The sequence below is a fragment of the Panthera pardus genome, unplaced genomic scaffold (genome assembly GCF_024362965.1).
Source record: "Panthera pardus isolate Hobbes unplaced genomic scaffold, ASM2436296v1 HiC_scaffold_13, whole genome shotgun sequence".
In the NCBI taxonomy this organism is placed as follows: Eukaryota; Metazoa; Chordata; class Mammalia; order Carnivora; family Felidae; genus Panthera; species Panthera pardus.
Genome location: NW_026526688.1, coordinates 185,729,471 through 185,743,096, shown reverse-complemented (window position 1 = coordinate 185,743,096; position 13,626 = coordinate 185,729,471). Strand labels below are relative to the sequence as shown.

Sequence of the window (13,626 nt, the reverse complement as noted above, 5' to 3'; positions counted from 1 at the left end):
CTCTGACGCATATTTTTTCATATTTTTTTCTCTGTCGTTGTGTTAAAATTCCAAGAGGTTTGCCATTCATAGAAAAGTCTGTCTGACCACAGGCACAGTCAGGAGCAGGAATTCATTACCATGGAAGGCTGCAGAATTTCCTCCAAGGAGACAAGTGAAAAAAAGCAGACACCACATAAATTTGTGGATTGGGTTAAATACGTTCTGCCCCTGAGGCAGCAGAGAGATGGGGAACCCCTTTGTAAAATGACTCACAAGCCCGAAGAAGGTACTTCGGCTCCTAAAGGTGAGTAGAAACGTAACCAGGAAGCTCTCCGTGGAGTTCTGGTTCCCTTTGGAGTATTTTTGAGTTAGCATTCTTTGCCACTTCCCTCTCTAACCTAACTCATATTCATCAGGGCTGATGGAATTTTCCTTCAAGGTGCTTCAAGTCTTTGTTCCCTGGACACCATCCCCTCTGCTGTCACCTTGTCCCTTCGCTGCACCTGCATTGCATGGTGTTGGAAATGCAGCAAGCCCTGCTGTCCAATTTCTTCTACTTTCTGCTCGTCCACGGCTCTTATGATTATCAGAATGAACACCCTTAAATCCCATCTCCATTATAGGGCTCTCCTGCTAGAAATCTTCACTGGCACCCCAATCCCTACTATGTAAACTCTAAACATTCCCAACCGGGGTCCCATGGACAGCCATAATTTTGTACCCACCCTAAATCCAAACCTACTCCTCCTACTCCTACGTTCCTATCAGTATATATTTTACTTTGGGGGTATCAAACTCCTCACTGTCATACCCCCTGTACGAAAACACTTCAATTTTATTCTCTTATTAGCCATGGTGAAGTTATTCTTTCTGCTTCCCTCCTCAGCTAGGATACACACACACACACACACACACACACACACACACACACACACACACACACACGTATATATGCAGACACACATATATAGAATATATAATATAATATTAATATGTAACCCCACGTATTTAAACATACATGTACACATATACATGAATATACAGTCTTACATTATTTAATTGCTAAACTATAAACATATACATAGATACATACATATGTGTATGCAGTCTTTCATTGTTTGGTAATTGTTCCGCATTTCTTCACTTGACATCCCAAATCAGGCTTGAGGTCCTTTAGGAAACAAGATCCTTTCTGCTTTGTATGTAATCTTCACATGACCTAAGGCAGTTCACGCCATCAATAAATGTATGATGGTCCGTTCATTCATTATGTTGTAAATATTTTCAGTACTTACTTTCTGATGTTTTCTAACAAAACATCTAGAAAAACTTCAGGGAACAAGACAAGCAAGTCCCCTGCTTCTAAAATGCTCACGATCACTTGAAGAGCCAAATTTTGATTGCTTTTTTTTTTTTTTTAACTCTTTGGTAAGTACATAGGATATGCCCATTTTAGAGAAAAAAAGAAGAATACAATTGAAAGTCACAAGAAGAAATATAAAATCATTTACATCCTCACCAGAATAATTAAGCATCCTCAAAAGCCTCCAATCATAATTCCCTTGTTAGCATGATAGGATACCTTAGGAACAGATAGCAGGAAACTACCCCCAGTTTGACTCCCACAAAAGTTCACAGTGTCAGACCTTACGCGGAGTCCCCGTAATCACCTGACATGAATGCTGGGTGCAGCTGTGAGCCCTTCTCTGCCCATTCGCAACGGCAGGCCTCAGAACACATTATGAGTAATGACCTAGAGACAACTACATTCTCACTTGCCGTGTTGTAAAGAACTCCAAGTAGCTGCATTCAGAAGTAAGAGACTAATGAATGAAAGATGCTCATTCAGTTGTATCAAGGAGGCACTGAAAGCAGATATTCAAATAAAGCAGGGACAAGGTGGCCCACGGTGACCCAGAAGGGCCAATGCGCTGTTTAAACTAATCCCGTGCCACCCATCCTTACACCATGCCATGCTGTAAAAGTACTCCTTTATTCGCCTCCTTCAAACAATGCACAAAGGCAAGAGAGGGAAGGAAGTTATGTTGCAATGTTCTGAAACATAAATCTTGCTACCAACCGGTCCAGAGACAGCATCCTGTTTTCCTGACACATGGATTAGATTCACAGGAGGCCGCACCTACAAAAGCCTGTGTCCTGTTTTCTTCTAAGTGGCCTCTGAATAATACCTGGTCACCTGCATTTACACCTCCGACAGAGGTTGTGCAAGCAGAGACGGCTGTTTGTGTGTCCAATTTCTCAATCGACATGGACAACTGCGCGTTGCCCGCCCCCCCGCGCCGGCTCTCACGGAGGAATTCACTCTTCCCCAAACCGTGACATTCAATGCCATTCTTCTTTTCATCTAAAGTCCGATAAAAATTAAACTTAGACCCGAACGCACGGAAGAGGCCAAAGGAAGGAATTTCTACGCACTCGTGGGGTTTTAACATTCTGCTACACGATCTGCAAGCCACCCGGATCCCATCCATATCGCTAAACACCCCTTGCTTTCTGCTTTGATTAGAATTCAGAAACCCTGTGGTCAGTTTCCGGGGGAGTCACCCACGTGCTGCTTGAGCCAGGGAAAGTGTTTCACTCCTCGGTGCCTTATTTTATTCTGGGAATCTGAGGTAGATAATGCTTCGTATTGGTAGATCAGAGGTGGCGGAAACCGTGACTGTTTGGCTTGCTCAAGTACAAGGACTTCACAAATGTGATGAGGCAGGGCTTTGAGAACTGGAAGAAAGTGAGCCCGGGGTAAAGTCCGCGGGGAGAGGCTTAAAGGCACAGGCTCCGGGAAGGGCTTCGGGGAGCCGCAGGAAGCTACACAAAGCCGTGGCCGTTCAAGGGTTACCGTGTTGTGCGTGGACCATCTGCCTAAGGGAAGACACAATTTTCGAATTCCACCTGTGCTCCGCACACACTTCCCCCCCCCCACCCCCGTTATAGAAAAGATGTCTGAGTTTAACGCTAGAGGGCAAAGAGTAGAGGCATGCTGGCTGTATGCAAATGCTCAGGGAGCCGCGGCCCTGGGTCACAGTATTGCCACATACGGCCTTACCCTTTGCACAGACAGAGAAGAATGAGTTTTGTGACATCAGAGAAAACGGTTACAGTTATCTAAATGGTCACTTCTGCTGTCACTGACAGAATACCTGACATCTCAGTCCTGAGGCCCTGGGCATCTCCACAATTTTATATGGCTTCTGATTGTTTTTACATAGTTTTTTTGAATGTTTATTTTAGTTTTGAGAGAGAGAGAGAGAGAGAGAACGCGTGGGGGAGGTGCAGAGAGGGAGAGGGAGACCCAAAATCTGAAGCAAGCTCCAGGCCCTGCACTGTCAGCACAGAGCCCGACGCAGGGCTCGAACCCATAAACCGTGAGGTGGTGACCTGAGCTGAAGTTGGACACTTAACGGACTGAGCCACCCTGGCGCCCCAGCTTCTGATCCTTCATATCCTGTGTCTTAACTATGTAGTCTCTCTGAAACCTGACCAGTTCATCTTTAGTGTTTTACAAAAGGGAATTTCAGTGACTTTTTTTTTTTTTTTTTAGGGTTTCTCAACCTCAGCACTATTATCCTCTGGGGCCAAACAGCTCCTTGTTGTGGGAAGCTGTCCTGTGTGTGGTCTCTACCCACGAAATGCCAGGAGCGTCCTCCTGCCTTCGGTCCTAAAAAAAAAAAAAAATCAAACACATCTCCAGACACTGCTAAATGTCCCTTGGGGGGCAAAATTGCTTTCGGTTGAGAGTCACTGGTTTAAAATGAGCTAATGAGAAATTAAATTAAATGAACCCTGTGTTTTAGAGCATTGAAAACAATTCTATCAGTGGTAGAAAGTTATACACAGAACCAAAAGGGTGTCTTCGTGTAGATTAAAGCACCTATATATAACCAGTTGCTGAACCAAGTCTCCTCAAGGTACCGATGAGAAATGCCTCGTGCAGGTGCCACAACATGAAATATGGGGACACAAGGTCATGGGGAAGGGATTTTTTTTGAAACTAGCTCACCGGGGAGGCACTGACTCCCACGCCATGCCCCCCACCCCCACCTTTTAGTTATTCCCTGGCCATCACCTACAAAATGCATGGCAATCACCCAAAATGGAATACCGATTTTTAGATAAGAGGTCTATAGAGATGGACATTTTTTAAAGTACTGTTTATTTAATGCAGCATGACTTAAAACGGGCCTGTCGCCTGACAAGTGTACTGAATGAGGAATGTTCAATTTACCAGTTCTAACTAGCCAAGACCTCACATGAACTTTCAAAGACCCGGCTGAGAAGCCTGGGAAATAGAACTAACCGCAGACCTTCAGTGCCTCTTCTCCCCAGCCCGGACTCCCCCATCTTAAGTCCTCATCCAAGACTCTGTTCAGACATATTAGAAACTCTTAGCCATGGACGGAACCTACAGCCACCTTGGCTCCCCAACTATTCCTGCTCCCATGTCAACCAACACTGAAAGGAACGAGTCTGTTCTATTTTTAAATATATTCAGCAGAGCAGCAGCTTGATATGTCTTTGTGAAGGATGGTTGTCACCCCACCTCACTGGTACTCTATTTTTATCAGTGATATGGCCTTGGACATCAGATCAATTTGGGGTTCAGATCCCCGGTCTTTGTCAACTGTGTGATTTGGGGAAAATCACTTCACCTCTCTGAGACTCGGAGTCTGAGACTCACTTCACCTCTCTGAGACTCGACGGAAAATGGGAACAGTACTCATGGTACCTAAAAAATAGGTTGTTTTAGGGATATGCAAGATGACACATATATAGCACAGGTGTCTCAAAAGCTTGGCCATTGCTGTTATCGCTATTACTGTTATTAACATTACTATAGTCACCAGTCATTTATCAGTCAACCCACATTTATTCAACACCTTCTGTGTGCTGGGGTGCTGAAAAAAAAAACTCAGTAAATATTGTAAAATTGGTTTTCTTAATGACTCAATAAACATTTATTCAGTGCTTTTTATGTGCTGGGTGCTGGAAAAATTCAATAAATATTGTAACATTGGCTTTCTTAATGACTTGAGATCTCAACCAAATACACTGGAGTTTAAGGAATGGTTCTGCTGGTGGGATACAAAAGACATTTAAAGTGCTTCGCATGGGGCCTGGGACATATCAGGGAGAAGATGTTAGACAATGATGGGGGTGCTGGTAGTGGTGATATTGAAAGCTAGTTGACTCAACAATCTTTATTCAGTTCATTTGCCAGACTGCTCAATGTCTGTCCCTCTAAGAAACCATTTCTTCTTAAGTAAATGAGTGCTGATCTTGTAAGAAAGAACTTCTTTTTTCAAAGTAACACTTTAATAGGAGTAGATTAACATTCCTTATTATAGGGTAGGCTTATAATAAGAGTCTGGAGCCTAGGAGGTAATTTTCCCTATTGAAAGGTAAGCAAATTTTTACTAATTTGTAAGTAAATATTAGAATAGCTGGGCTTAGACATTTCTATACTGTAGAGAAATCAGAGGTCTGATCAAAAAAATGACAATACTAATAACTACCCACTAACTTTGTGAGACAAATAAAGGTAGACGTCTAATCTCTTGGATGAAAAAAAATGCATTCTTTTACATTTCACATTAATTTACATTAGGCACTTTTCTGTGGGAAATAGACAGGAACAAACAGGTTTAGACTCTTGTTCTTCTTTGTCCGTAAAGCTTTCACAACCCCTTAGTATTTCGACACAGAGTAATGCACTCTGTCAGGGGCCCTTAGCCCCCCCAGATCTCAAAACAACAACAACGAGTCCACTCATTTGCCAAACACTGTTCTTCCACGAAAGAGGAAGGGCCTACCTGTGATAAGAAGTCTTTTGATGACAGCAAAGTGAGAAGCCGATATGCTTTCAGGCCAATAATGATATGATGGCCCAAGCCACGTTCAATGAGAAATTAATTTTCGCCAAGGGATGATGCCCTTACCTCAAATATGTTTGAAGGCTCATTGTTGTACTGATTGGATATTATTTCTGATTGGTCACTGCACCACTTGAGTCCACCCAGAAAGCTGTCTGTATCCAAGTCGTTCACGTCTAGTTCAGAAAGGTCAAGTTCAGGAAGATCTGGGCAAAGAGGCTGGTCTTCACCAACCAGAGCAGCACACTGCAGGAGGCAGGGGGGAAAAAAAGCTTTCATTAACTGCAGGAATTTATTAAACTGCAATAGCATGTGATAGGAATTAAGCCTGGTTAATTCAACCACACCACCAAAGCTGGTTTCCAGGGTTTTAGCCACCAGGGAAAAAACATCCTAAATTCTTTTACTGACTTTGCTCTCAATGGATACTTTGCCTGATCCATTCCATCCAAGATTCTACCTCCAAATTCATGGTAAATGCCATGTTCCCGTGAAGCCCTCTCTGATTCTTCCAGTTAGAAATCAACTTAAAAAAAAAAGAAAAGAAAAGAAATCAACTGGATTTGGACTTTTTTGATGGTTAGCACTGAACGAGTTTCAACTTTTTCAGTCACCGCTGTGCAAAAGTCTACTCTACCCTGAGAGTATAATCTCTTTGAGGGAAGGATACAAATTTGATTTTACCTTGGAATCGCCATCACACGTAATAAAAACAAAACAAACAATTGTTGAATGAATACTAGCAGCATAAGAGCTCTACTAGGAAAACTTTCTCCATTCACGTTCCTTTCGACCATTATAATCCATATAATTCATTTAGCAACTAATGATGCAAGTCCTCTAACTTGTCTATGGTTCTCTTGAATTATTATTTAAATCTCGCAACTTGACTCTTCATGAGCCACAGCACTTCATCTTGAACAGGTCAAAAGCAAGTTCCTTGAGATAAGGACAAAAGTCATAGTTTTTCTGTATGATCTTTACATCTTTTACAACGTTTAACTTGCAAGTCAAGTGTGGGGGGAGTGCGTGTGAGTGGGATCGCTTGACATCTACGAAGGAAAAACCCCTATAACGCCCCACAACCGTATTTTTTTCTCATCATTTATGTATTCCTCACCTACGCTCTGAGTGTATTCAAAAGAACTATTTTCCTTCGGAGTTTTTCAACGACTTCAACACAGCGAGAGGTTGAAAATAGCCCACACTGTGGCTGGGCTGGCTTGTCAGCAAGGCTATGTCAGACTGGAAGAGTCATTCACTTCCTTGCACGGAGTAGGTGGTCTTTTCATTGTCCCACACTGTGGCTTTTTGAAGGAAGTGGCCCCCCGTTATCAGAGAGGTGGTCTTCTCACCTCCAATCGGCAATCTGACTGCTGATTTCCTCACGGCATACTGTGCAGAACCCTGCAGAAGTTTCCTACTGCAGGGCTCCGGTGATACCAGAGCCAGAAGGACTTTATCCACCTGCAAGCCAAGGTGTCTAAATCAGAGCAGGTGCGCAAGCTGAAGTGGCACCCTCACGGCCCTGCCTTCCAAGGTCAGGAGAGATGCCGTGGAGTTGTTCCCATCCAGGCAGCCGTTGGGCCTGAAGCTCAAGATTCTGCCTGACGTTTAGGTTTTGAATAAAAGAAGTTTTATGCAGATTTTTTTTTTTTTTTTCCTCGAGCACCCCTGTCATCCCTGGCAGGCTACATTACACGGGTCATATGCAGCAGCACGATCGTAAGCACCACGCTGAGAAGAAGGTACTGGGTAATGGAGTCAGCAGTTGGTAAGGGGAGGCCGGGGGCAGCCTGAAGATGACTGTGATTCTTCCCTAAGACCACCAGGTCCCAGTCAGATCCCAGACTGCAGGCACGATGGTGACGCGAAAAGAAAGGGCAATCCTCTCCACCTGAACTCTTTCCTTATCATTTTATCGGTCGTTCCGTTTTTTATTATCCGAGTTAGCCCAAAGTTGCAGATCGGTATACTTGACTAGGTTTATAAGTAGGCGGAGGCTGGGCCGCGGAGATTTTGTTCTGGTACAATGTTCGCGTTCTGTTACGGGCGTAACACTTCCCAGTCTCCATACCGGCCCACGCTGCTTATCCTCCAGGTACAAACACACAGTGTTAACTCTTCCCCAACATGATCGATTCAGAGACAAGGGTAACTTTTTCAATGGTGCAAAACCCACCAGGGCTTCATTGAGGGACAGTCCTTAAACAAGAAAGAAGAAGCATGAACAACAGAAACAGCAACAAAAAATAAAATGAAGGTGGAAAACACGGGAGGTGTCCATCTGGCTTAAGTTCCTGTCGTGGAGAACGTAACTTAGAAGCCATGCTTCGGAATGCCGGCGTGTCCCATCGACTGGTGAACAACTTCTTGCTGTCTCTCCCCTCAACTGCCTTCTCTAAGCATGGCTTGTGCAACACCCTTCACCCTTGCAGGTACGTGCATTTTTAAGTGACTTCTGAACAACCATTAAAAAGACCAGATCAATTTCTGGCATTTTACTGCGCTGTCATTCACACATTCCTTTCCTCCCTTTTCTCTTTCCGTCCCATTTTTGCTCTTACGTTGTGGTTGGAAACGTGCCTGTGCTCTGGCCAATGTGGACATGCTAGTAAAATCAGTGTTTCTGAATGTGGCATTATCCCGATAATCTAAAACACATTAGTGATAGCAGGTGTCCCTGTTATTAATTTGTATTTGGCCTTTGGATGATGCCAGACTTAACAGTCCAAGCCCTGTAACTGTCCTCATCTGACATGCTGATATTTACTGCTTCCCTATACATCTGTAACAGGTGTCTTTCTTGCAGTTACAGAGACACATTCTCCTGCCTCTTTGCAACTATGACAGCTATTTCACAACCGTAGCCTTAATTTTATAATAAGATTTAAGAGGATAAAGCAGTCACTAAACACAAAAGGCTAATTATTGTACGTTTTTTCACCCCAACAGACTTTTCCCTTAGTTAAGGAGCAGACAATAAATTAGCTTAACTGCACTGATGATAATGAATCATCATAATTAAGTATAATTCTCCATTAACCTTTTGGAGGTTTTTGTGCCATTGATGGTAAATTTTAAAGAGAGAGAGAAGAAAGAGTGGACTTGGCCACATTAATTATATTAAGGAAAAAAGAATTCTTACTTCTTAGAAAAAAATTAGTGAGGACAGGGAAAAGGGAGTAGGGTGGGGGGGGGGCAGGCAGTAAAGAATGACAGTCTTCGTGGAGGGTATGTCATGTGAACTGTCTCTATCAATCTTGGTAACCTTATTGTACATCACCTTCATTAAACTGTAAAACACTGGGGCCTCTGAGTAGCTACAGCGATATAGGCCTTTATTAACCACTGTGCTGTCCTGTCATTACGTGCAAAAGGGCATAATACGTTTTAGGATGACAGCAAACGTTAATGATTCCAAAAATGAAAACTGCCTATGCTACCTGCTGCTCGTAACACGTTAGGCTGGCCGAGGTGGTTCCCAGAGCTGCGGCCGCCAAGGCACGGCTTCTCGCAGCTCGCTGCCTCCAGTGCAACAGAGAGGCGACTGGCCAGTCTCCACCGACAACTCAATCCACGGCTGGACGCTGAGCCCGGGGAACTCACCTCCTTCAGAAGAACATAAAAGGGCCACTGTTCTAAACGGTCCCGACGCTGACTTGAAAACGACTCCAGGAATTCCAGTGATGAAAAGAAATCCTCCATATTTCCAGATCAACTCCCAACAGCATCCAGAATAATGCGTGATGGAAAAATGAAACTATAGCAGCTGAGAGACCCACACTGCCAGCCAGCCTGCCAGCCAGCCAGCCACAGGATGCCCCGGCGGCTCCAAGACACTGGGGACTTTGAAGCCACTTAGAACCCTGACTCCTAATAGCGACAGCACGTATGAATTAGCCCGATCCAGTCCACCTTACCGAGAAATCACAACAAGATAAGGACAGTCAGGATCCGCAAGTACCAGCTGCCAAGGCAGGAGAGGGCAACCCGAGCCAACGTGTGCAAACCCAGCAAAGAGTTAAGGAGCCAGGGCATGCCTCGCTAGATAGGAGAAATGCATTCGCGGACGGCCCGGCCAAATTATTTTCACTTTAGATGTGTATCGCCACACCACATGGACATCTTATTTAATCAAATCACGTGTGGCTCTCGATCCTCCCCCTCACCCTACGTGCCCTCGGCTGCCCAGAGGGAGCCCTAGCAGTCCTCTGCCGGAGTCATTGTTAGCTGCTCCGGTCCCCCGTGCAATGCAATTGGGCTACATCTCGCTGCAGTCCGCAGAAAGTTTCGCTTCTTTCCCAAGTTGCCCAAACTTTCCGAGAACATTCCATTGTGTTGAATGCAAACATGCCACGGCCCTCCTTCCCCCCGCTAGTCACTGTAGGCTCCAGAGATTATGAGGAAACGGCTTGCTTTTCTCCCCCTGTATGAATTGTGGCCAGCAGAGACTGTGGAATTGATGTATTGCCGTCTATTTTTACACAAGCAGCGAGCAGCCCCACACACAGCCCTGCATAAACTCCTCTCTCCGGCTTCAGGCAGCTCTCCGTGGTACAGAGAGATTTAACCATTGGCTTCCCTGCCACCGACGCTAATGCAAAACCTTCATCGTAAGGCGTATGTACATATTTTGTTATTTGCTGACCAAATCTTTCAACCACATATAGCTGTTTTAAAGGGATCAGCTCCCTTGTTTTGTGGTGCTGCGGGGAAAGCAATCTAAAATAGCCTAGCAGGATTATTTAGGATTTTGTGAGTTCTCTGTCTGATGAACAGAGAGAGAGGGGAAAAAGAGAAAAAAAAAAAAATCCGGGCTAAAGTCAAAACTGACTATATTTGAGCACATCCATTTTAATATTTTTATCTTCATCTTATTATAAATAGAAATGGCATTTTTCCAACCGGGCCACTAAATACCACTGGAAAGACTTCAGCTTCTGATTCATATCAATATCTTAGAGCATAAATATTGCATATGAGTAGAAACAGAGCCAAAGGCACATGGAAAGAGTTTCCAACTGCAACAGATATGGGTGACAGCAGCTAAGCTTTGATTTGCTCAAGGCATCTCAGAGCCACCTTAAAATAGCAAAGTTATTGGAGTTAAGATAAGATTGAGATTCCCTTCCAAAAGCTCCTGCCCGGGATACTTTCCTGCCTCCTCTCCTTGTCCAAGCCCTTCCCCCCCCACCCCCCCGTTACAGGAACAATTGCATCGGGAGGGACGCTTCAGTCCTGGCTGCAGTGCCGAGCCCAGCCCCAGCTCACCTCGATGTCACTCCATACAGAGTCCTGGTTGCACATGTCCCACGCCATCCAGCTCCTGAATGACGCCAGTCAAGCTTTTTCAACTCCAATCCACAGTGACACAGAGCACACACTCATGCAGGCAACCAGCCCCTTACTGAGAGTGAACTGAAGGCACCTGTCTTACTACAGTCCCCAGTCACATGACAAAGCTATTAAAAAGTAGGCTGGGCTGTCACTCACCCAGCCTCCCTTCTCCTGTGCAGCTTGCTGCTCAAACTCGTGACGTCACTCAAAGGCAGCCTTCTGCCTCAGTGAAGTAACGCTTAAAAAAAAAAAAAAAAAAACGGAAAGAAGAAAGAAAGAAAGGAAACACTTGGACTTTTGGAGGCTTCAAGCATCATGCTGTGATTAAAGCCAGCTTTGAATGCCACAGACTCTAAACGGAGTCCTGGCCATATAATAACTAAAATCCCCTGCAATCTTTTTTTAATTTATTTTCCTTCCAAAACAAGCAAGTGGCAAAGCTCCCTGTTTCATCACAGAGTAACTATACTCTTAGCTAAAATGTGCACTCCCCAAGGATTCAAATACTAAGACCTCCAGTGGACTCCAGCTCGGTTTGGGACTAAAGCAAGAGCTTATCACATGATGCATTTTTATGAGACATTTTCTAATTGGGGGAAGTGTTTGAAAGCAGAGAATGGGGCAGGCATTTTTTTTTTTTTTTTTTTTTGCTTGTTTAATCAACAAAATAGTCTGTATTTGTTAAGGTATAAACAAACTCCTCTACCCAGGAATCTGCTGTCCCCGTGGCGGTAAGGGAACACCAGCTCCCAAAGTGTTACTGCAATTTGCTTTGCTCCTTATAAGGAGAACAACGAACAAAATACCACCCTTTCAGGTCCTTTCTAATTATTTCCATTTCTCTCATAGGCTCCCAGAAAACAAGTGTTAGTAAATACAGTTGCCGCCGCTGTGCTCAGATCAGCTGAGTTTCCCGGCTGCCTTTTTTTTCATATGTGTACCATTTCCACCCCAGCCGCCTTAGGGTGCCTTTTTGAATAAACACTGGATTCCAACCCAAGTGCCTGAGCTGTGCAGTTTGCATTTGAGACCAAGAATGTCCGTGGAGTAAGGGAAAAATACTGACACGCTATTAGCAGAAATATTCATTTCTTGAGCTTTTTAATTTTTTTTTTTCCAGCCTCTACCCTGAGACAATGAAGGCTAATGCAGGTGCACTGTTTTATGATGACATACATATTGAATACATAACAAACTCAAGGCACTGGGGATCGCCGAGAAACACTTCCCATAACACTACAGTGGTCTGATTTAACCCTTCCAAGTTCCAGGGAAATGTACATGTGTATATAAATTTGTGAATACATGTTTTTAATAAAATTTTCAACCCAATATACTTTCAAATCAGTTCAATTCTTTTACTTGATAATAACTTCTCTGGAAAAAAAAATCCCCCAGGTATCTAAAAATAATTTTAAAGCACTATTAATTTAATCTCCTGTTCCACTAAGGTTAATTTAATGGGTTCTCTCTTGTCCATCTCTTTCTAAAGAAAAAAAAAATGGTGATTCTCTCTGACACATTTTAACTGTAAAGTTGCACCGATATTAAAGGTGAAAGGAAGACAAATCAAACAAACAAAAATCAAACTGTTTCTTCTTTCAGACCACACATGTTATAAGGTATTTTTCTACTCTGATATCTGCAACAAGTTGCCAGTAAATTCCTGAAAAATGTGATGAAATTGACAGTTTGTCATTACTGGACATAAAAAGATGGCCCAGAGCTTTGACATTTTAAGTTAGCTGAGTACATTTCACGGGCACATCTTCCCTCTTACAAATAGCGGAAAATTACTGTAGTTTTAATTTCCTAAATCAAGAAAGAACAGGAAAATACAACCTCGGGAAGGCTTTTATACATGCAATTAGTGGCATTACTCTGCACTCCCCACAAAGAAACACTAATTTTCTTCCCAATTATATTCTGATTTAATGTAAAACTACAGTAAATTATTAAAATTCAGGGCAAAGGTCATTGGCTCTACCCTCAACACAGCCAACTGTGAAATAACAGTGGTCACTTGACCAATAAGAGTTGATGTTTATTAATTATTATCAGGTGATCCCTGTGGTGATTTTTTCTGATACTCTTAACTGTCTTTATCAAAGGTTAGGCATCCATTATGCATATCTTTCTAAGCATATAAATGTATATACATATATTTTTTTTAAATTCTGTTCACACATTTTAAAGAAGTTCTTTGCACTGGAACATTTTGTATGATTGTTTTTGATATTGTAACCTGCCCACATTGTGGTGTTGGGGTTTTCTTACTTGTTTTCTTACCACCTAATTCCACTTTTTCTTAATCCAATCAGCACAGTCACTGAAACTACAGGTGGTTTTATATACATTTTCTTCTCCCTTCACCATCACAATGAGGGGGAGTTAAGAGTCAAACCACTGACATGAT

At 43.2% G+C, this 13,626-nt stretch overlaps 1 protein-coding gene across 1 annotated transcript in view; it reads right to left on the bottom strand.

Annotated features, from left to right (window-relative positions):
- PPARGC1A (PPARG coactivator 1 alpha) overlaps positions 1-13,626 on the bottom strand; it is a 301,432-nt gene that overhangs the window by 87,829 nt on the left and 199,977 nt on the right. Inside the window, 1 exon segment of the mRNA XM_053901642.1 lies at positions 5,937-6,116. Within this exon segment, the coding sequence (XP_053757617.1) occupies positions 5,937-6,116 (180 nt within the window).